Source organism: Colobus angolensis, unplaced genomic scaffold (genome assembly GCF_000951035.1).
Source record: "Colobus angolensis palliatus isolate OR3802 unplaced genomic scaffold, Cang.pa_1.0 Scaffold7, whole genome shotgun sequence".
Taxonomy (NCBI): domain Eukaryota; kingdom Metazoa; phylum Chordata; class Mammalia; order Primates; family Cercopithecidae; genus Colobus; species Colobus angolensis.
In genome coordinates, this window is record NW_012120709.1 from 26,162,316 (window position 1) to 26,185,386 (window position 23,071).

Here is a 23,071-nt window from a genome sequence, read left to right on the forward strand (position 1 = left end):
AAAAAAAAGAAAGAAAAAGGCCAGGCGCGGTGGCTCATACCTGTAATTCTAGCACTTTGGGAGGCTGAGGCGGGTGGATTGCCTGATCTCAGGAGTTCAAAACACACCTGGGCAACACAGTGAAACCCCATCTCTACTAAAAATACAAAAAAAATAGTCAGGTGTGACAAGGTGGGCCTGTAGTCCCAGCTACTCGGGAGGCTGAGATAGGATAACTGCTTGAACCTGGGAGGCGGAGGTTGCAGTGAGCCAGGATTGCGCCACTGCAGTCCAGCCTGGGTGACAGGGTGAGACTCCATCTCCAAAAATAAAAAAAAAAAATTAAAAAAGAGGAATGTTACCAGGAAAATAAAGAAAACAGGAATGGCAGTTTCTGGAGCACCTATTTCTTCTCTTGATATAATTGATCATCCAGTCACAGACTCGCTAGAAATCTGTCAAGGTCAGCCCCGCCGGCAGAGTTTGGGCTACTCAGGAGGAAGTGAAGTTCTGGCCACTGAGGGTATTCTAGCTGGGCCTTGGGGTCCCTTTGGTGGGAAATGACCTTGAAAGGTCATTGCATAGTGGTAATCCTTTACGCCGGCACAGAAGTTCATGGTTTATAAAGGGTTTTCACCTGCATTCTCATGTATTTGCTTATGCTAGAAAACATTCCGAACATGGGTTGATAGAACCATTTTACAGATGAGAAAACTGAGGCACAAGAGCAAAGTGGCTTTTCTAAAGTCACATGAGGTGAGTGTAAGCTTGCTGGGCTTTTCACTTGGATTCTGAGCCTTGCTGGGGCAGTGGTGCTCCAACTTCAGGGAAACCTACGTTTCTTTTCTTACTCAGTCTGGCACGGAGAGCTCACCCCCACCAACTTGCCTCTTGCTCGTCTGTTTACCCTCTTCTTCCAGGTCGGTCCACCTTTGCGGGGCACTTAGAAGGTAGGGAGAGGCGATTCTGGAGTTAATGAGCCATCAGCAGGGGGAGTGGAAACATCACCCTCCCATGATCACATTAGCAAGACAGACCCCAACACCCAGGAGGGAATGGATGGAGGAGGGGACCTGAAAAACTTAAGGCTTTTAAGCAAAAGGCCAGAAGCTGAGGGGCCTCCTGTCTTCTGGAGTGAGGGAGGTTGACGGTTGAGCTGTCTGACCATCTAAGCAGGTGGCCCTCTGTCCTCCCAGGACCCCATGCTGTGGCCTCAGTTCCTTGTGGAAAATCCCCCAAATCGAGTATGTATTGAGATAACCTAGCATGATCTGAAGTAATTAAAATGAGAGGGGATTTAGATATGTCAATGCTTCTGTTAAAATCAAGTTGAACCCCGTGGAGTTTCTCCTGGCCTGGCCAAGGTGGAAGGCACAAATCCACCTCCTCAGGCGGAGTTCTGGTTTGAAGAGTGCGTGTGTATTTTGACGGGTTCGGGGAGAGGATGAGCTCCAATACGCTGGGGTGACTGAAGACTCAAGGAATCTGGAGAACTTCAAGACCGGAACATATTTATGGATGTGGTGAGGAGTGGGGCAGTTTAGTTCTGGCAAGTTCCATGAGCAGCACCATGGGCAGCTTCACGTCAGGGCAAAACAATCTCAAGAAAAGAAATGGGGACAGCTGCCCTCCACGTCCTTCTTGGGGAAAAGCTGGATCTGACTGGGATTGGGGGTGGCTGTGGGCTGGGTAGGGTGGTGTGGACACCGTAATTCTGTGCACAGGCAGTGGGCATCGCATCTCGCTTGCCCCTCACTGCAGCCCTGGGAGTCTCAGGCATTGTGGTCTCCATCTTATACTATTTTCCCCAAATCACTAAGAGACAGACTTGATGATTGAACCCAGGCCTGCATGACTCCAAGACTGGGCCCACCGACCAGCATCTGTGTGTGTCTAGGCTGTGCTTTGAGATCCCAGAGCACTAACTCAAGCAGGACTGTGGATGCTCAATGCATTTAGTAAGATACAAGGCAAAGGAAAACTGTGAGCCATGGTGGCACTTTGTTTCTTTCTAAGGGGCAGTTCGGGACAGTGTAAAGAGCATTTGGCTCAGAGTCAGAAGGCCTGGGTCCAAGTTCTGAGTCTACTGCTCACCCCGCCGTGTTGCCTTGGGCAAGGCACTGAACCTCCCTGGGCCTCCGGTGAATCATCAGCTAAATAAGCTTGGGCAGACCTGCCCCTTGGTCACCTCCCCTGGGTGATGAGGATCACGGCGCTGAGGTCCCCTTCCTGCAGGTCGAGGGGCCTGGTCTATTCTAGTTACTACTGGGACACCTCCATGGAGGTCTGTACTCCTTCCCAGTGCTGTGTATTCTACAACTTCTCCAGATCACTTCTGTTCTACAAAATCATCTTCCATAGCATCTTTTCCAGGAAGTCTTTCCTCATGAGCCTGGCCTGCCTCTGATGATGCCACTTGATCCAAACACGGTTCCCACGAGCTCAGGTTTCACCCCACCTGGGGCATTTGCTGATTCATGGGTGTACAAAAACTTGTATGGGGCCCGGGATCCCCTGTGCAGTTAGGCTGGTGCAGTCTCCCTCTCCTGGGCGTCCTCCTGCCCTGATGCCAGGGCACATATGGCTCTGCCTTTCACAGTTTCTGTGGCAGCAGGCAGAGGGTAGGGTCACAGCGTGGTTAGAGACACGGCTTCTGGGGCCAGACTGCCTAGGTTTAAAGCCCAGCTCCTCAATGGCTTTGGGGACTTTGGGAAACTGTCCACGTCTTCATGTCCCTGTGTTGGGGGTGATAGTAACAGTGACAATACCTACCTCTGGGGATGGAGGTGACGATTCTGTGTTATAAAGTATGCTGAACAGTGCCTGGCACTTAGGGAGTGATATTGTAAGTCTTAGCTGTTTTTAAAATATCTTTTTTTTTTTTTTGTACCAAATTTCTTTATTTGAAGGAATGGTACAAATCAAAGAACTTAAGTGGATGTTTTGGTACAACTTATAGAATAGGTAAAGGAAACCCCAACACGCATGCACTGCCTTGGTGACCAGGGAAGTCACCCCATGGCTATGGGGAAATGAGCCTGAGGCTTAGCTTTCATTATCACTGTCTCCCAGGGTGTGCTTGTCAGAGAGATACTCTGCCAAGCCAGATTCGGGTGCTCCCATCTTGCGCAAGTTGGTCACGTGGTCACCCAATTCTTTGATGGCTTTCACCTGCTCATTCAGGTAATGTGTCTCAATGAAGTCACACAAATGGGGGTCATTTTTGTCAGTGGCCAGTTTGTGCAGCTCCAGTAGTGACTGATTCACATTTTTTTCCAAATGTAAAGCACACTCCATCGCATTCAGCCCGCTCTCCCAGTCGTCATAGTCTGGTTTCTTGATATCCTGAAGGAAGATTCGGCCACCTCGTTGGTTCTGCAGCTTCATCAGTTTCTCAGCATGTTCCCTTTCCTCATGAGATTGGTGAAGAAAGTATTTGGCAAAGTTCTTCAAAGCCACATCATCGCGGTCAAAGTAGTAAGACATGGACAGGTAAACGCAGGAAGGGTAGAGCTCCAGGTTGATCTGGCGGTTGATGGCGGCCTCTGACTCCTGGTGGTAGTTCTGGCGCACCTGCGAGGTGGACGCGGTCGTCATGGCGGAGGCTAAGGACAGGCGGCGGCGGCGGTGGCTGCGCGGCGCTGGAGCGGCGGCGGGGGCCTTGGGGCGGTCAGAGGACGCGGTGAAGAGGTGACGGAGGGCTGGCTATGGGCGGCCGGCCGGGATGGGGGACGAGCGCCGGGTTCCGTCCAAGAACTGTTGAAGCAGGAAACCCCGACGACTCTTGGCGAAGAACGTCTGTTTTTAAAATATCTTGAGTCACTTTGTAATTTCCAACCATCATGTAAATGTAAAGAAGTGGCAGAGCTGGTTGCAGAGCCCAGCCTAACTGTTGTTAGGCTCCTGGGACTCAATTTCCCCATTTGAGAGTTGGGGAGAATGATCTTTGAGGTTCCATCTGGTTCCAATGGTCTGTAATTCTTGGATAGGTAGTTAGACCTCTTGCTTGGGGTTTGCATGAGTTGAATTACAGGGACAAAAGAATAGGGCATGGAAAAGGACACCCATGAGCCCAGGCTTTGGAAAGGAGAATTTGACCTCTGGGAGGTGACAGCAGAAAACGAGAGGAGGCAGAGGGTTTCAGAGGGAGAAGCTTCCCAATCAGGGGACTTTGGGTACTATCCTTACCCCAGAGCCTGCAGGAAGGCCAGCACCAGCCAGCTGGGGGCTCTAATCCCACTGGGGCTTGGGTGTGTCTTCAGAAAAAGTATCATGTGAGAGACCTACAGTTTTCATTGATCAAGCCCGCAGATCTTCCTAGGGTGAACAGATACTTCTGTGGAGGAAATCCTGGAGACAGACAGCCGCAATCTTTCTTGGAGGGGGGGTCTGTCCTCACCACCCCACACTCCTTAAGTGGGCTGTCGGAGGAGACAGGGGCAGCCTGCTCCTACCATGGTTTTCCCTGGAGCCCCTTCTCTGCTCCCCTCTCATGGGGGCTTGGACTGTTCATTTTGTTAGAAGGGCAGCTCCTTCTCTTCTCTGCAGGGAAGGCAGAGTGGGTCAGTCACAGTGAGGGATGAGACCATGCCCACCCCAATCCCCCACTCCCATTGCTGCCCACCAGACTTCTCTGGAAGCTGCCCTTGGCCACTATCACCTCAGGCACCTGGGCTCAGGATCAATTGCAGTAGATCAGGGAGATGGAGTGGGGTGTGGTGATTCATCACTGTCAGGGCTGTCTAAGAGCTCCGGGGCGGACCTGCTTCCCAGCCCTGCTGCTTTGTCTTCAGGAGCAACTTGGGAGAGGCCGCCAGGCTCCCATCTTCCATCGCCCAGGCTCTTTGTTCCATATGCAGAGAGGGGTCATGGAATCAGAGAGGCAAGGCCTTGCTCAAGGTCACCTGGTGAGAAGTGGCAGAGCTGGTTGCAGAGCCCAGTCCCCTGTCTCCTAGTCCAGGCCTCTAGCCAGCATATTACCTCCCTCCCGTCAGCTGCCATCCAGCCCTGACCACCTGCCCTTTTCTTCCAACCCATTATAGTCAACAAGGAAAATCTCATTTGGTGTGGCTTACTGTCCCCTGTCCTTCTTGTCATGAACCCCCCAGGAAGTTTCCATTGCTTAGGATCAATTGTGGGGACCAGAGGAAGGTTTTCCAGTGAACCCCACCCGGTGTGGTCACCATGACACCTCGAGGCCGCATGCCAGTCACTCTGTTGTGCCTCAGGACTCCTGTTTCCTGATGGCTGGCTTGTCCTTCCTGTTCCTCTGGGATTCCCCCAGAGCACATCTCCTCCCCCTCCTCTTCTGGCTCCACCCATCCTGTCCCAGCCTCTCCAGTGCCTCCTAGGCCACCAGAACAGGGATCTCTCCTAGAGGGCCCCAGCCTGGCTGACTAGATACACGCCAGCCCTTCCTGTTGAGCTCCAGGGGCCTTCAAACACTCTGTTTTAAAAGCCTTGGAACCTTTCAAAATCCTACATCTCTGATAGTCATATGAAAAAGTGCTCAACATCCTTAGTCATGGGGAAATGCAAATTAAATCATAATGACATACCACTATGCCCTTGCCAGAAAGACTAAAAACTAAAAGGATGGATGGCACCAAGAGTGGGCGAGAAGCAGAGCCATGGGAACTCTCATATGCTGTTGGTGGGAGTGACATTGGCACAATCACTCTGGAACACTGACTGTGTCTACCAACCCTAGTTCCACTCCCAGCAGAAGTGAGGATGATGGGCCCCAAAGTTACATACAAGAATGTTTGTAACAACTTTATTCATAATTGTCCCAAACTGGAGACCGCTCACATCCCCACTGATGGTAGAAGAGAGAGGCACACTGTGGCCTTTTCACACTTTGGGATAATAATACACAGCAATGGACAACAGACCTCATGGGTGAGGCTTACAGACATCATGTTGAGTGAAAGCTGCAAAAATAGTCTACTTGATTCTATTCTATGTATAGAATAGACTAGATATGACTCCATTTCTGTGAAGTTCCAGAATGGGGGTCATGCCTGGGAGGGAGCATGAATGACTCACAGTCTTGATCCGGGGGTGGTGACATGGGTGTGTACAAATGGAGCTGAACCCCTAAGATCTGCCTGCTTTACGGTTGTTACTGTATTCCTCAATAAAAAACCTTGAAAATGAAAAATAACAAAGTACCAAAACCTTACACACGATCCTGGTAAGTAAAAACGATCACTGTTGAGACCTATCCTCTCGCTTCCCGTGTCAGGCAGCTCCTGGGGCATTTCTGTGGATGAAACTGTAGAAGGCACTGGAAGCCTTTGCTCTGGGGTGAATGTGGCCTCACGTTCCTGCAGCTGGCCTCATGTACCCTGCAGGAGGGTGGCCCAGTGCGGGGATCCCAACCCAACCCTGCCCTGAGGGGCACATCCCAGTTCCTCCAGACCCGTGCCCCTCCACAGGCTGGTGGGTCATGGTGTGAGATGATGTAAATCAGAGAGAAAATAAGGGAGTGGTGCTCACGACGTAGCCAGGAAGGCACAGAGCTGGGATCCTACCTGGAACTTGGCAAGTGTCTTACTACTTGATGTTGTTTCCATGACAAGTTCTGTTTTCCCGCTTAGGGCAGATACACAGTGGTGAAAATAACAATAAGCAAGAATACTATCCTAGTTCAATGCAGCTGAGCACTCAGTCTGTTCTAGGTGTTCTGCTGAGTGCTTTTACAAGGAGTCAATTCTCCTTTCATCCTTACAGCCATCGGTGGCAAGTATCCCTATTACCTGCTTTACAAATACCTTACTCCATATATGAACTATCTTTATACATCCCAGTAGTCTACTCACGTAGATTGAGAAATAAAATCCAGGGAAGGCAGGCACCTTGCTGAAGTTCTGCAGAGCTGATAGGTGGTGGAACCAGGGATTAATCAAGGTGAGTTTGACTCCAAGGCCCTGTCTCTTTCCTTTCACCAGGTTTTCTATAAATGTCTGCTGTGGACCAAACTGATGGAATCAGCATCCAAAAGGAATGCCACAGGCTGAAATGCTGTCCCTCATCACCAAGATAAAACATTGCAGAGATGCATGAAAATTACATTTGGGGAGTAAATAGGCAGCCCAAGTACAGAGTTAAGAAGATCTGCTTAGAGGTGGCACACATGAAAACAACTCAAAGGTTTACTTGCCCATCCAAATATCCATCCATCCATCCATCCATCCACCCAACCCCCTCCTGCCCCTAGAAGTTTAACCACCAGGATTGAGCCCCTCTGTGTCCCATGCCAACCTCTTAAGGTTAGATGGGTTGGCTGTGCCCAGTGTGTAAGAGGGGGTAGGCCAGGTTCAGGGAGGACACACAGACAATTCCTCACCCCTTCACCCCCATCCCCTGCTGGTCAGACCAGTTCCAGGGACCAGTATTTAATACCTGGCCCTCAGAATGGGAAGGAGATGGCAATGTGTGTGTTTGTGTGTGTATGTTTCTTCAGGAATACCTTTTTTATTTTTTTTGAGACGGAATCTCGCTCAGTCACCCAGCCTGGAGTGCAGTGGCATAATCTTGGCTCACTGCAACCTCCGCCTCCCCAGTTCAAGCAATTCTCCTGCCTCAGCCTCCTGAGTAGCTGGGACTACAGGCGCCTGCCACCACACCCGGCTAATTTTTTGTATTTTTAGTAGAGACCAGGTTTCACCATATTGGCCAGGCTGGTCTCAAACTCCTGACCTTGTGATCTGCCCACCTTGGCCTACCAAAGTGCTGGGATTACAGGTGTGAGCCACTGCGCCCGGCCCAGGGACTTTTTTAAAAAATAGACTTAAATTTATTTTTTATTTTATTTTTGAGATTAAGTTTCACTCTTGTTGCCAAGGCTGGAGTGCAATGGTGTGACCTCGATCCACTGCAACCTCTGCTTCCCAGGATCAAGCGATTCTCCTGCTTCAGCTTCCTGAGTAGCTGGGATTACAGGTGCCCACCGCCACACCCAGCTAATTTTTTGTATTTTTAGTAGAGATGGGGTTTCACCATGTTGGCCAGGCTGGTCTTGAACTCCTGACCACAGGTGATCCACCCACCTTGGCCTCCCAAAGTGCTGGGATTACAGGCGTGAGCCACCGTGCCTGGGTAACAGACTTTTTTTTTTTTTTTTTTAAAGAGCAATTTTAGGCTCACAGTAAGATTGAGTAGAAGGTACAGACAGTCTATGGGAAATAGACTCCCTAACTCCACATAGGTATGGCCTCTCCCACTATCAAAAATCCCATATTAAAAATAAAAGAAAAAAACATTCTACACCCAAGGGGTCCATTTGTGGTAGCTGGTGAGCACACACGGACACACTGCGACTGGTCTGTAGGTAACTGGGGTTGTTTGATGTTGGTGTGAGGGCTTGCTCTGAGCTGGCCGTTGTGACAATGCTTTCCCACAGTTACTGATCAATGGAGTCAAGACTTGAACCCAGGTTTGCCTGACTCTGAAGCCCAGGCTCCTAACAGCTGTGTTGCTAAGTGGCCTGATGACGATAGCATAGGTTTAAATATCTGAAAAAGTGGTTTGGTGAGGAGTAGCCGTTTTCCAGTATTTGAAGGACTATCCCAAGAAGGCTAGATGGAGTTATTCTGTGTAGCTTCCCAGGGAAATATCTAGACGACCAATGGGTGAAGCTTAGGGGAGGGAAATTTTGTCCGCATAGAAGGGTAGCCCTGTGGCATCAGGGCTTATTTTGAGAGGCAATGACTTGCCCAGCACCAGAGGCTGGGCACATTTGGAGGGAAACCCCTGTCTTGGGGAAGGTTGGGCTTCACCACTTGGAAGGTCTCTTTTATTTTGATTGATTTAGTTTAAGACACAAGATCTCACTCTGTCACTTATCCTGGGGTGCAATGGTACAATTAGAGCTCACTGCAGCCTCCAACTTCTGGGCTCAAGCGATCCTCCCACCTCAGCCTCCTAAGTAGCTGGGACTGTCACAGGTGTGTGTGCGCCACACCTGGCTAATTTTTAAAATCTTTGTAGAGATGCAAGTCTTGCTGTGTCACTCAGGCTAGTTTCAAACTGCCGGCCTTAAGCGATCCTCCCACCTCAGGTACCCAAAGTGTTGGGATTACAGGTAGGAGCCACCATGCCCAGCTAAAAGGCCTCTTTTGACTCTCATTTTGATCAGTTCAATTTGGTTCAGCCTCTGTTGAGCACCCACTCTGTGCTAGCTCTGGGCTGGGTACTGGGGATGAGTAAGCCATGATCCCAATGCTTGCTTCGACAGCACATGTACTAAAATTGGAACGATACAGAGACAATTAGTATGGCCTTGTGCAAAGATGACATGCAAATTTGTGAAGCATCACATTAAAAAAAGAAAAAGACAAGATCCCAGCCCTCAAGGGGCTGCCAGCCTACGTTGGAAGGCAGCTTGTGCCGTTCTGTTACTTGCTGTCCCTTTTCGCCCTGGAAGCCATAGGGTCTCTCAGGGATGAGGGTCCCAGGAGTGTTGCAAAATGAAAAGGAGCTGGCTACTGAGGGGATGGTGGGCATGAACAGGAGATCAGGCTGGGGAACCCTGGCCAGCTGGTCTCTGGTTCAGTCATCCCCAAGGAGGTCTTTACTCACTGTGGAATGGAAGAGGCCTTTGTTAGGGACCTTCGGGCCCCATCCTCAGGCAGAGAGTGGAGGACGCTAAGAGCACAGGCCCTGCCACCCTCCCCTTCCGCCTTTCTCAGAGGGTCCTCCCTCATCTGCCTAACAGGGATATAGGGGAATCGTCACCTTCCTTCATGAAGCACATTCACTCCTCCTAGGTTGACAGCATCACAGAGCAAGGAGCTCCATTCAGAGAGGGCCTATGGGACCTCCTCCCTGGACTCTTTCATAATCCCTCTTCCCCTTCTGGAAGATGCCCAGGGACCAAGCGCCCATAGGTGGTCTACACCCCAAAAACCTACTTCATGAGGATTATGGGTGTGGCTCCATCCTGCCCCCTACTTGCCTCAGGTGGTGACCTCCATTGCAGTCACTGTCATCTGGGATCCCAAGTCTCACAGGTGACGATGATGATGAACATGAACATGATGGATGACAACTATTGATGACAACAATAAATAGCATTATTCAGCACTCAAACCCTATGTGTGCTAATTCACGGAATCACCCAACTCCCCACCCGTTCAGTCCCATTTTCCTATCTCAAGACCCGCCTCTTTCTCAGGACTGACACCTGGGGTGGCCTCTGCCTCCACGCTGGCTATCCATTTGAATCTCCTGGGTAGCTTATTAAAAATATGCCTGTTAGGGCTGGGCGCGGTGGATCACGCCTGTAATCCCAGCACTTTGGGAGGCCGAGGCGGGTGGATCACAAGGTCAGGAGATGGAGACCATCCTGGCCAACATGGTGAAAACCTGTCTCTACTGAAAATACAAAAATTAGCTGGGCGTGGTGGCGCGTGCTTGTAGTCCCAGCTACTGGGGAGTCTGAGGCAGGAGAATCGCTTGAACCAGGGAGTCGGAGGTTGCAGTGAGATGAGATCGCACCACTGCACTCCAGCCTGGTGATAGAGTGAAACTGTCTAAAAAAAAAAAAAAAAAAGCCTGTTACCAGGCACAGTGGCTCACGCCTATAATCCCAGCACTTTGGGAGGATTGCTTGAGGCCAGGAGTTTGAGACTAGCCTGGGTAACCTAGGGAGACCCCTGTCCCTACACAATAATAATAATTATAATAATAAAAATAAGACTAGCTGGACATGGTGGCAAGTGCCTGTAGCCTACTTGGGAGGCTCAGGCAAGAGGATTGCTTGAGCCCAGGAGGTCGAGGCTGCAGTGAGCCGTGATTGTGCCACTGCACTCCAGCCTGGGTGACAAACCAAGACCCCGTCTCAAAAAAAAAAAAAAAAAGTCTGCCTAGGCCCCAATCCCAATCCCAGAGGCTCTGCCTCTATTGGCATGGGGCGAGACCTGATTTTTAAAAATCCCCAGATGATTCTGGAGTGTAGCCTGAGTTAAGTTCTTTGCGCTAAATGGGGCCTGTGATGTATGTTGATGATTGATGCCCTACAGCTGGTTCTCAAGCCAGGCAGCCAGTCCTGTGCTTTTCTCCATGGAGCTCAAGATGAGCTTGGATGCCAAGTTGCCAGAAGGGCCAGATCAGATGAGGCCCCAGCTCCTGGAGTGTCTGTGTGTGCTATGTGTGTGCTGTGGGAGGCATGGTTGGCAGAGGGGAGGCTGGGGTGAGGACATTGCCTGCAGTGCCTCATCTGGGAGTTGTTCTGGGGATGGGGAGTGGAAACGCAGTCCCCCATAGAGAGAGACTTGGTCTGGCTCTGCCATCAAGCCTGTAAACTAGGGGAGAAAATAGGATCTGGGGTTCAAGAAGCCAACATCTGGGTAGAACCCAAGGACTGCTCTGCATGGTGCTGCTCTGCATAGTGCTGCTCTGCACAGTGTCTGGAGGATGTGGGGGCAGAGCCTCCAGCTGTGGGCACTGGTACAGAGTGCCGGTTTCAGAAGCAGGTCTAGCTGGCGCTCTCGTCAAGTGTTCAGAGGGCTTTCCTCCTCCAACTTTCTCACCCAATCCATCTCCTTCTCATTCTTCAAACCATGTCAGATAGAACCTTTTCCAGGAAGTCTTCCCTGATGAGCCCCATCTGACTCTGACAACTCCACTTAACAGCAATAGGGATCCTGCAAACTCAGTTTATATCCCACTGGGGGTTCTTGTGCTTTGTGAGGGAACAGAAGCTTGTACTAGACCTAGCATCCTCCCAGGAGTCAGGCTGGTGCCATCCCTTCCCCTGGGTTCCTCCCCTCCTGCTGCTCTCAGGATGTGGCTGTGCCCTTGAGCATGTTTGGCACACACTTAGGCCAAATCATAGTTTCCTCTCTAGATTTTAGTCCTCCATGTGCAGAATGAGTGTGTTGGAGTAGATGATCTCTTTTAGAACAACTAATGTAAGACGGTAAATTCTCAAGGCTGCCAGAAATACTCTTAACAGATCTCTGTCTGGAGAACTCCTACATATCCTTCAAGGTCCAGGTGAAATGTCACTTCACACCCTCCCAACTACAATGACCCACTCCTGTCCTGTGCTACCCCAGCACTTTACACACAAGTCTGCGACAGCCTGTGGCAAGGATGGCACTGGCCATTTTGGAATCGGGGATACCCAGTGTTCTGAATTCTTTAGAGCCGGGATGCTGGGTGTGGCTGTCACAGCATTGCAGTCCCAGAGTGGCCAAAAATGTGTTGTAAATGAATAAATGAATTCCTCAATTCATCAAGTTTATCTCCTTAACCGTCTGCAACCAGGAGTGGGTAGGATAGGGGAATGGAGAGAAAGGCCCCTACGGTCTCCAGAGAGGAGCTTAGTCCTGGGCCCACCAGCCAAGATAGGCATATGGTGGACACGTCCCAGGGGGATCTTAGACACTCAGACAGGTGCTGCTTCCAGGCCTTTGGTCCTCTGCTCTGCTGAGGGTGATGTTGGAGGGATGGAGGCAAGGGTTGTGGTTTGGGCAGAAGGAGCCACAGCCTAGCAGAAAGTTCTTCCAAGGCCCAACTGGACTAGAAGACTAAGAGTATGGCCCTGGACTCCCAGTATCCTTTGGGCCGGGATGTCTGTAAGGGGACATCCTGGCACCGAGGCCTGGGGAAGGGACTGAGTCTGGCTTCTCCAGCCCAAAGCTCTGTCCAGAGGGGTTGTGCCTGAGACTAATCGGCTTGCTCTCCTTCCGCTGCTGGAGAATGTCTTGGCTAATTTGCCGGAACACCCTAGTTAAATGCCAATTAGGACGTTCTGTCCACTGCTCTCTTCCAATATATTAATAATGTAATTAAGCATTTATTGCCTGCACAAATTAAAAATTAACTTAAATGGACAGCCTGGAAAACTGAGGAAGTGACCACTTAAACAACCCATTTGCATCTCATTCGAATATCAACATCTAAACACAGGCGCTTCTAGGATGCTGGGTTTGGCCTTCCAGAGGAAGCTCAGCCAGCTGCCAACAGCTGCTGGCTTCTCCTTCTGCACGCCTACTTCTGCCTGTCCAGCCCCAGTCCTGGGTGTGGAGGATGTGACCTTGCCCACAACAGGCAGGAGGGTTTTCTGCTAAGCAGCCATCTTGGCTCTATCATTCCTACCCCCTCCCTTTCCCAGGGGTTGCTGGTGTGGATTTCAGTGAAAGGAGATGCTACTGGGTGCGGGGGGTGATGGAGGGATGGCTGGGAAGGGGCAATCTCTGAAGCCCCTGCCACTTCCACCCCCAGGATCAATTTGTCCTGCATTCCAGCCCAGGAGATGGGAAGCAGATGGTGCTGGTGGGGAGAGTGGGGAGGTAACCAAGGAACAAGAAGACCTTCTCTCCAAACAACCAGCCCCCTGGAGAGAAATGGGGGACACAGGAGGGGTGGGTCACAGGGAGAGCTTGCAGGGGCTGGGGCTGGGCAGTATCTTCGAAACAGAAGATGAAAGGATAAAGCTCTCAGCTCTTCTCCATCCCCAGGGACCTAACCCAGCAGGTGTGACACTGCTGGTTTTCTTCTCCAAACAGCCACAGGAGGGGACATGGCAGGAACAGGACAGCAGGAGCGGGTGACAGGGGAACTGGAGTCTGGGGCAGGAGGCACCCGTACCCCCAGGAGGGCGCCAGCCGGTGCAGGGCTCTCCTTCTCTGCTGTGTGCACCCCCAGCCCTCTCTAGGCCTTACTTTCTTAAAGGCCTTCCTCTGTCTGTGGACACCCACCCCTCCGTCTGTGATGCTGCCGTCAAAGTCTACAGTCTTCTCACTTGCACGGAAGATGGTTCCAGGGCAGCCTATGAACAGTCTCCCTCAGGGCCCCTGCTCCTCTGGAACCCTGGAACCTGGGCACGGGGTGGGGGTCCCTCCCCCTCACCATCCCTCTGTGCCACCCCGGCCAGCTCCACCCCTTCCCCGTCCCCACTGCCATGGAACAGGGCAGTGATGGGATGCAAACCAGTTTGTTTTAAACACTTTATTTATAAAAAAGTACATTTTTTTTCCTCAATACATTTTCAACCCATCATTTTTTTTTTTAATACAAGTAAAAGGGGGTGATGCAAACACCCCCAGGTCAGAACCAGGAGGATCTGCTGGGCTGTCCCCGGACCAAAGGCGGAAAGGGCGACAAGACGCCGAAGCAAGGTAGCGCATCACGCTTGGAGGGGAGGGTGGCAGCTTCTCCTGGATTCTTTTCATGTATACAAAAAAGGAGAACCAATTTTTTTCGACCAAGAATCCCATTCCTCACAGCAGGGGTCAGAAGAGCAGCAGCACCAAGTGGGACAGGGGCTCCTCCTGGCCTTGCAAGCTGGGCAGTGTTGGCAGCGGTGGCAGCAGCAGAGGCCTGGGCACCCTCACCACCTGCGCCGCAGCAGAGGGGCCTGCCTCCTGGCATCCCTGGCACTAGGCGGTGTGTGAAGCCGCCCTGTGGGTGTGGGGACCTGGGGTGCCCCCACCTGCCCCTCACTAGGAGAGGGTTTCTGTTGGCAGTCAGGCTTTGGCGGTCTCTGTCTGGACCCGAGGCCTGGGAGCACTCCCCTCCTCCCAGAAGAGGGGACACCCGTGTCTCCTTGGCTCAGCAGAGCTGCCCACACCCACCTAACACAATTCCCAATTTCTCTGCTCTGACGAAGGCAGTAAAGTTATTGCACCAGTGACTTGGGCACGTGGGGGTTGGCTGGCAGAGGGGGCACATGCCTAGGAAACAGGGCCCCTATGAGGCTCTCTTATAGCCCAGGCACTGGGAAATCTTTTTTTCTCCTTAAGGGCTTTCAGCAGGATCAGACCATTCCCTCTGCCACATCTGTGCTGAGTGGCCATCTGGCTGTGCACGCATGCGTGTGCACGTGTGTGTACACACACCTGTGCGTGGGTATGTTGGAGGTGTGAGCGTGTCCACTGGGGGCACGTGTGCTAGGTCCGAGGTGGTCTTGCAGGCCTGTGTTCACCTACTCTATGCTGCTGCTTTTCAGACCCTTCTGATAAAACGGGACTTGGATGGTTGTTACACATTAGAACAATATCAAAATCTGGAAGGAAACAGGGGCATGGGTGTGGGGCGGGGGCAAGGACAGGGAGGGCAACAAGAGGCAGGAGGACAACTGGGGAGGCCTTGGCACAATTAATACCAAGTTTATTTCATTTCCAGCAAAGCAGAAGCTGAGCTCATGCTGTGGGCATGAAGGAGAAGCAAAACATCCTCATCTCTCTGCTGGGGTAGACCTCCCTTTTGCCAGCTGACTGTGTCTGTGGGCCCAGCAGCAGGGCCCACCTTCCCACAAACTTGGTGCGCAGAAAACCTCACATCCCTAGGCCCAAGTGCTGACCCCTGCCTCATGCCCACGCTCAGCCCAGGCTGGCAGCTGCTCGGTGGGTATGCTGAGGCTGGGCCCCTGGCAAGTCAGGAGCCTCCTACGTGGCCCATGCTACATGGACCCCAAAATTTGTGCTTTGCTTGTAGGGAGGGTGTGGAGGTGTCTTAAGGGGGAACTCAGTGCTTTGGCTGGGCTTGGGGCCTTCAAAGTCCATCACAGAATGGGGAATAGGGTGTGGGAGTGCAGGATAAAGGAGATGCAGGAGGAGACAGGGAGAGGAAATGCCTCTATCAGGCAGGCCCCTGGGATTGCCTCTTGCCTGGGGGAAAAGGGGACCAAGCAGAGGGGCCAGAGTGGTGTAAGGTGGGATGGGGCAGTGATGTAATGTGGAAAAGGTCCCCTGCCCTGGGGGACACTAATACTGCAGGGAGAAGCAGCCCAGCTCCTCCACCTCCCTCTGCCCTGTGGCTGGAAAGACCCCCATAATTTTCTCCCCTAATTTCAGCCCATCCAGTACCCCAAATGTGAAGAGGTGGGTACGCCGCACCAGGGCTGGCATGGCTTCAGACTTCTGCTACGTGGCTACTGGGCAGCCTGGGCTGGGGCCAGGGCAGTGAGGGCCAGACAACGATGGCCCACCTGCTGGGCCCAGGGTTGCCAGGGCAGAAATGGAGCTGGCTGGGGGTTCAATAGCAGCACCAGGGAGGGGAGGGGAGGGACTGGGGGGCTCCCTTAGGAAGCCTATAGCAGGGCGGGTCAGTGCCCGTGGGGCACAGAGTGGTCTGCCTCCCTCCTCCCCAACACTTGCCATCCTGCAGAGCCCCTGACACCCTGGGGTGAGTTAACTGGGATCCCAGTGGGCAGGCACGAAGGGCCGCGAAGCCTGCCTCTCCATCCCAGGGTCCTTCCCATGGGCATGCCTGTCTAAAGTCTAGAGTGCCGGGGAATCTGGGAGCAGATGGAGGAACTGAGGCACTTTGAGCTGGGGGACTGAGAGAGGGCTGGGAGGGGTCTTCCTCCATTATAGACATGGGAAGACCCAGTCTGGGGTGGCGGATAGGAACTCAATGTCCCATTCAAGAAGGGAATCTGCACTCAAAGGGAGGGCTTTTCCCAGGCCCTCCCCTCATCCCAGAATGGGGGCCAGGGTATGGCTGCGCAGGAGGTGGCCTAGCGGCCCCACCCCCCTCACTTTCTGCCAGGCCCCAGGCTTTGACAATGGCCTTTGTGTGTGAGGCATCCTATGGACTCCTCAGTCCCTCAGACTGTGTTTGCAGATCTTCTGACATGTGGGCTTACTTCTCTACTGCCCTCTGTGTGGACGTGTCTTCACTTCTGACTCCTGCAGGTGGTTCCCCCTGGGATCCCAGCCCTGACTAGCCAACAGAACCAAGTGTTGCTGGATAAGGGAGAGATCAGAGAAACCTCCATGCTGTAAGAAGCAGTTTGGGGTGGGCCTGAGATCCTAGGGTGGAGGCACCCAGGGCCCAGTCTCAGCCATCTCTGGAAGCTTCTATAGGCTGCCCCCATTCTCAGCTTAAAGGGGGAACCAGGTGGAAATAGATGGGTGGGCCTTGGGCAGTGTCAGGATGGGGCAGGGCATGGGACCCCAGGGGAGAGCAGGCAGAGAGGAGCAGTGTGTGCATGTGTGTGTGTGTGTGTGTGTGTGTGTGCGCACACGTGTCAGCAGAGGCATCTGGAGCCCCTAATGGAGGGGGCACATTGGGGATAAAGAGGGAAGGCATCAGAGCTAGGCCAACTCCACTCTCTGTGGGCCAATGAGGAAAAAAAATGTAAAACCACCCTCAGCAGGAAAACACTGCCCAAGGCCCCGCTTAACAAACAAGACTCCCTGGGAACTGGGGAGAAGCCGCACCCCTCCCCCTACCTTTTGGGTACACCGGCTGTCTAGACCCAAGGTCTAAACTCCCGGATGCATCGGCTTTCACTGATGGGTGTTGGGTTCCCTCTCCCCGGGAGGAGGAGCAGCATCTGGAGGTGTGGGGGGCTTTTCCCTCTTAGAGCCCCCTGAGCCCTCCACCCCCAGTGAAGAAACACAAACAAATTCCAGTGTTGGGGGGCGGGGGAGGCTGGCTCCCCAAACCCTGGAGGGATGCCCAGGTACACAAGACGAGGACAGGGCTCCCTACACAGAGGGCAGGCGGGTGCGGCCCGTGGGTGGGGCCCGTAAAGGGAAGATACAGCAACACTAAAGCCACAGTCGAACACAACACCATGGGGAAGGGCGGCGGAGAGGGAGGAAATAAAACACAAAGCCAAGTCGTGGCTGCCCTGGGCTCCCCTGGCCCCCCAGGAGTTCGGGGCTGGTTTCGGGCAGCTGGGCAAGTCTCTGTTTAGCTCCTGGAGTGGGAGGTGGGGGGCGTGCGGGGAGGGGCTGGGGAGGAGCGGGCACAGACAGAGGCTCTGGAAGGGGGGCTACACGTACCACTCCTTCTTGGAAATGAAAGACCCGTCATTCTGAGAAACCATGTTCTCAGCCAAGTCCAGCTGCTCAGGGTCGTACTGGTAGCCCAGAGTCCGGTCCCCGTAGCCGTCCTGACGGGCCTCGGCCTCATCCACGGTAAAGTAGGGCCGCTTGGCGTCCTCGTCATATTTGGGGTGGGGGCCGCCCACCTTGCGCTCGCCCCCTCCACCGCCCTCCTCCTCTTCCTCCTCCTCATAGCTGCTTCCACCCAGCGGGCCCGCCTTCTTCTCGTCGTCCGAGTCGTCGGGGTACTGCAGGTTCTGCGCCATCGGCGGGTGGTGCTGAGGGATGCCTGCCTTGCTGTAGCCGTTGCCATATACGTGCTTCTTGGTGCTGTAGTCACCCTTGAAGGTGTGCCGGCGCCGCCGCAGGGCGACCACGATCCCGCCGACCACAATCAGCACCAGCAGGACGCTCCCCGCCACGCCCCCAATGATGGCCGTGGGCACCGGCCCGGCGCGCCGCCCATGTTCGGGAGGAGACGGGGTGTAGGGGAATTCTGGGTGAGGAAAAGAGATGGAGGGGACAGCATCAGCGTGTGCTCCTGGGGTGTCGAAGGGGTGGGAGGGAGGCGGGGGGCAGGGAAAGGAGAGGCCAGGAAGGACAGGCTGTCTGCACCCCAGGTTTGAGCAGCTCCAGTTCGAGGCCCCGCAGCACCCCACCCTTCCTGGAGCCCTAACATGCCGCAGCGTTGGTAGCTGGAGTGAGACAGGCAAGAGGAGAGGCAGAAGGCAGTACCCACAGCACCAGGGCCTTCCATCCCCACTGTCCTTGGTGTGGTGCTGGCCCAGCTGAATCCCCCCCCATTCATGGTGCAGTGAGACACATGTGCCACTGCCAGCTTCCGCACACTGTCCACTCGATGCCATTCACTGCCACAACCCTGAGGAGGTATGCCATTCATTCTCATTGGATATCCGAGGAGCTGAGGCTTGCAGAGGTGAAATAACTTGCCTGAGGTCACCCAGCAATAATGCAACGTTGCTTTTCCTGCACATAGAACGTGTGCAAATGTCACCGATACCCCTCTGCCAGACACCTGGCAGTCACTGTGTCCCAACCTCATCACCTTGGCTTCCAAGACCCAGAACCAGGAGCCACCTAGGTGTTCTGCACCTGATTTTGTCTGCCTGCAGGGCACAGGGAAAACAGGTTCCCAGGCACTGGCTCAGGAGATGCCCTGTGAGTGCCAATCAGCTGCCAAGGTGCCAGAAACCAGGGCTGTGGTTCTTGGCTGTGGTCTGGGCCTGCAGGGCAAGGTGGGGGCCTGGTAGTGCTGCCAGCCTGGGTTATAAGTGTAAGACACCAGCATGGCAGGGCACGAGCACAGCGCAAGGACGGCAGAAATGGGGGTGAAAGCACGTGCGTGTGTGCGTGTGTGCCAATGTCGAGTACACACAAGTGGGCACATGCACAGGCACACACCCTTGCCATCACAGCAAGCCTGTCACTCAGGGATCACATGCCGGGAGGGCCCGCACGCCTGTGCTGACATGATGAACGTGAATGGGCAAATCTGTATGCTCAGTGGACACAGCCGAAACAAGGAGGCAGGAAAGGTGAAAAGAAGAGAAAGGAAGCAGGTGGCACGGGAGAGAAGGCTGGATGGGTGACTTTCTGTGCCAGTGGGGCTGGGCCACAGTACCGTTATTTGGCCAACGCTGCCCCTTCCCTTGCCTTACAGGGCCTGGGAAGGTGGCTGAAACCAGGGCCATGCCACAGGCCAAAGAGGCCCTGAGGTGAGGCTAAGGGAAACGGTTCCTGGCACCACCACAGGGTGGCACCGGAGACCATAGCTGGCCTCAGTCAGGCACTAGGCTGCGGGTCTAGGGCAAGCCCAGAAGGCTGACCTCAGCCGCTCAGGCCCTCCTCGCTCCAGGCCCACGTAAAGGGCCAGTTTGCCGGTATAGTGCTGCCTGCTCCCTCTCTGATTCAGTATCTCTCACTCCATGGGAGTCATGCTTCTCCCGAGCCTGCTCCCTCCTCCCGGGGCATGTGTGGGGTGCTGTCCCACTCAGCAGGCTGCAGCAGGGTGGAGATTCTAGGAAAAAGGAAAGGCCTTCCAGGAATTTGGGCTGGAAGGACTGACGAAAACACTGGGCCCAAGGAAGGGAGGCCACTCACTCATCCAAGGTCATGTGGCTGAGCTGGGACCGCCCAGGGGCTCCTGTACATGTGAGTGCTGGCAAAGGAACACCGCCATGGAGGACCCCGCTCCCCACCTGCCACCACCATCCTTGGTGCAGGTAAGCCAGCAGCTGCCCAGTCATATTCATGGGATCTTTGTCCTGACCGCCTGTCTCCGCAGCAGCCTCCCTGGAACCTCAAGCGTCTCCCTGCTCACCAGGTCCCATCGGTTTACCGCTCTCAAAAGGGCCCCACAACTGCTCCCCACGAGGTGGGAGCAGCCTCCACCAGGGGTACCCCAGAGGCAGCTGGGAAGAACCTAGCCTCCTCTGTACTCAGCCTGCCTGCCCCTCCTTGGTTCTCACTCAGATCTGAACGATCTCTCCTGTCTACACCTGCCTTCCTCTCTTCAACCATCCCTCCAATCAGCAAACATACTGAGCATCTATCCTGCTAGTCATGGGATACGAGAAACTCACAGCCTCGCCGGGGAAGCAAAGGACACACAGAGACAGCACGTGCAGATGTTAAGGGAACTGGCAGGGAAGTGCAGGGTGCAGGGGAACGAGGTGGTGTGTCTTGGCATTAGAGAAGGCTTCTTGGAGGAGGCAGGACTTGGAGAGGCCAGGAGGATAAGGAAGCATCCAGATGGAGGGAGCTGCCATTTTTCTGAAACATGTCCCTTTCCTTCCAATACAAGATTCCGTGGTCCTCAGCTTTCCTCTCTGAGTGCTATCTCCGGCTGTGTTGCTCCTTCTCTCTGCTCCAGCTGTCTCGCTGGATGCTTTGTCCTGGTACCCTCAGCCCTGACTCTCTGCTTTCTTTCCTAGTGACAGACTAGTATCAGCTTCTGGAGTCACCCTTATCCTGCTGGCTCTCCAAATTATTTAGGGTACATAGTTCTCGCCCAACTCTGGGACTGTATCTCCATAGCATCTCCCGAACTATGGCCCATGGAACCTCAAACCATTGGCTCAAAGGGTCAGCAAAAATATGGGGGTCGAAATGTTGGCTTAGGCAAAGCATCAGAGCCTGTTACCTTCTCATGCACACTGTGAACTATTAGAGGGACACGTCAAACGCCATGTTTCCCAACATACTGGAGCATGAACCCCATACCTCCTGCCTCCAAGACAGTCTCACATCACTGACATCTAGGCAGACACATTAGAAAAACTGACCTCTAGCACATCCTTATTTGCAATTCTCAGCACCACTTCAAAACCCATCCGTACCAACCCGGTTTGCCGTCTTCCTTCCAAACCCTTTCCATTCGACACAACTCCCCGTCTCCACTGCCACCACCATGCAACTTATGCCAGGTTTTACTGCTGTGGTCAATTCCTAAATCTCCCGCTTTTGTTTTGCCTCTGCCTGCCTTGAGTCGCCCCACCACAGCCACCGGGTTAATCTTCACTGTGTAGACACAACCACTCCCTTTCTCAAAGATCAGCAATGGCTCCCCAGCTGCCTGTTGGGCTGTGCAGTCTGGCCTTCAAAGCTTCCATCATGCAACCTTACCTTGGGTTTGGTCAACTCACCTTCCTTGCTGTCCTTGTTATCCAAGTTGATTCCTTACTACAAGCCTTTATACATGCAGTCTGCCCCACCAGGAATGCCTTTCCTCATCCTCCCTCCCTGCCTATTACACTTCTCCAGCCTCTTCTTCAGGAGCCTTCTCTTCTCCAGTTTACCGTGATCTTTTTCTCTTTCGAATTTGTATGTACTAATGGTCTGCACCTCTCATTCTGGTTGCAACAATTGCTAAGGTCATTCCATTAATCACATACTGACATAGCATAGTAAAGCCTGTATAAATTGCAAATAAATGCAAATTAGAATTTACCATGCCTGGCTCTGGTCCTTCTGCCAGTTTTCAAATGGCTAAAGTTCTCTTCTGCAGGAATGAGGACAGGGTTTGAGGAAGTGGCAGCCTCATGATCATTTGGGATTGACTCATTTCAGTGTGTTGCAGTAGTTTATAAGTTCAGTATTGTAACTTTTGTGCTTTCTTCAACAGCAGAGACCCAATAAAAAATAAAGCTCTCCTACATTTTCCTCAACTAGTTTGGATTTTCTGGACCTCTCAGGTCACATCATTGCAGTATAGTAGAGTGTATGGTCTTATCTGTTTCACAAGAATGACTGGTATCCCAACTAGTTTGTAAGTTATAATTGAAAATGCAGGCTGGGCACAGTGGCTCATGCCTGTAATTCCAGCACTTTGGGAGGCCTAGGTGGATGGATCACCTAAGGTCAGGAGTTCAAGACTAGCCTGATCAACACGGTGAAACCTCGTCTCTACTAAAAATACAAAAATTAGCCCGGTGTAGTGATGGGTGCCTGTAATCCCAGCTACTTGGGAGGCTGAGGCAGGAGAATTGCTTGAGCCTGGGAGGTGGAGGTTGCAGTAAGCCCAGTTTGCATCACTGCACTCCAGCCTGGGTGACAGAGTGAGACTCCATCCCAAAAAAAAAAAAAAAAAAAAAAGAATAAAAAGAATGATTTATATTCCTTTGGGTATATACCCAGTACTTGGATTGCTGGGTCAAATGGCATATCTGCCTCTAGGTCTTTGAGGAATTGCCACACTGTCTGCCACAATGGTTGAACTAATTTACACTTCCACCAACAGTGTAAAAGTGTTCCTTTTTCTCCATAACCTTGCCAGTATCAGTTATTTTTTTACTTTAACAATAGCCATTCTGACTGATGTGAGATGGTATCTCATTGTGGTTTTGTTTTGCATTTGTCTAATGATCAGTAATGTTGAACCTTTTTTTATATGTTTGTTGGCCACATGTATGTATTCTTTTGAGAAGTGTCTGTTCATGTCCTTTTCCCACTTTTTAATGGGATTGTTTTCTTTTTTTGTAAGTTTAAGTTTTTGTTCTTCCTTGTAAATGCTGGATATTAGACCTTTGTCAGATGAATAGATTATAAAAATTTTCTCCCTCATTCTATAGGTTGTCTGTTCATTCTGATGATCTTTTCATTTGCTGTGCAGAAGTGCTTTAGTTTAATTAGATCTTATTTGTCAATTTTTTATTTTGTTGCAATTGCTTTTGGCATCTTCATCATAAAATCTTTGCCTGCGCCTATGCCCTGAATGGTATTGCCTAGATTTTCTTCTTGGGTTTTTATGGTTTTGGGTTTTACATTTAAGTCTTTTTTTT

At 52.5% G+C, this 23,071-nt stretch overlaps 2 protein-coding genes across 5 annotated transcripts in view; both read right to left on the reverse strand.

Moving 5' to 3' along the window:
• LOC105501131 (ferritin heavy chain) overlaps positions 1 to 8,915 on the reverse strand; it is a 10,583-nt gene extending 1,668 nt beyond the window's left edge. Inside the window, exons 1-3 of one of the 3 annotated variants that reach the window (XM_011926962.1) lie at positions 8,899 to 8,915; positions 7,850 to 7,858; positions 2,866 to 3,762 (exon numbers count right to left, since the gene is read on the reverse strand). In XM_011926962.1, coding sequence (XP_011782352.1) covers positions 3,025 to 3,576 — 552 coding nt within the window. In that variant the 5' untranslated portion in view covers positions 3,577 to 3,762; positions 7,850 to 7,858; positions 8,899 to 8,915 and the 3' untranslated portion in view covers positions 2,866 to 3,024. Of the gene's footprint in view, positions 1 to 2,477; positions 2,494 to 2,865; positions 3,784 to 7,849; positions 7,859 to 8,898 lie in introns of those variants that run through there. The other 2 variants (XM_011926961.1, XR_001000141.1) reach the window with 2 other exon arrangements.
• Positions 1 to 23,071, reverse strand: part of PVRL1 (poliovirus receptor-related 1 (herpesvirus entry mediator C)) — a 93,964-nt gene that overhangs the window by 12,519 nt on the left and 58,374 nt on the right. The window contains exon 6 of one of the 2 annotated variants that reach the window (XM_011926957.1): positions 17,576 to 18,267. The exons of the other annotated variant lie outside the window; for it this stretch is intronic. Coding sequence (XP_011782347.1) covers positions 17,720 to 18,267 — 548 coding nt within the window. The 3' untranslated portion in view covers positions 17,576 to 17,719. Of the gene's footprint in view, positions 1 to 17,575; positions 18,268 to 23,071 lie in introns of those variants that run through there. 2 annotated transcript variants of the gene reach the window in all.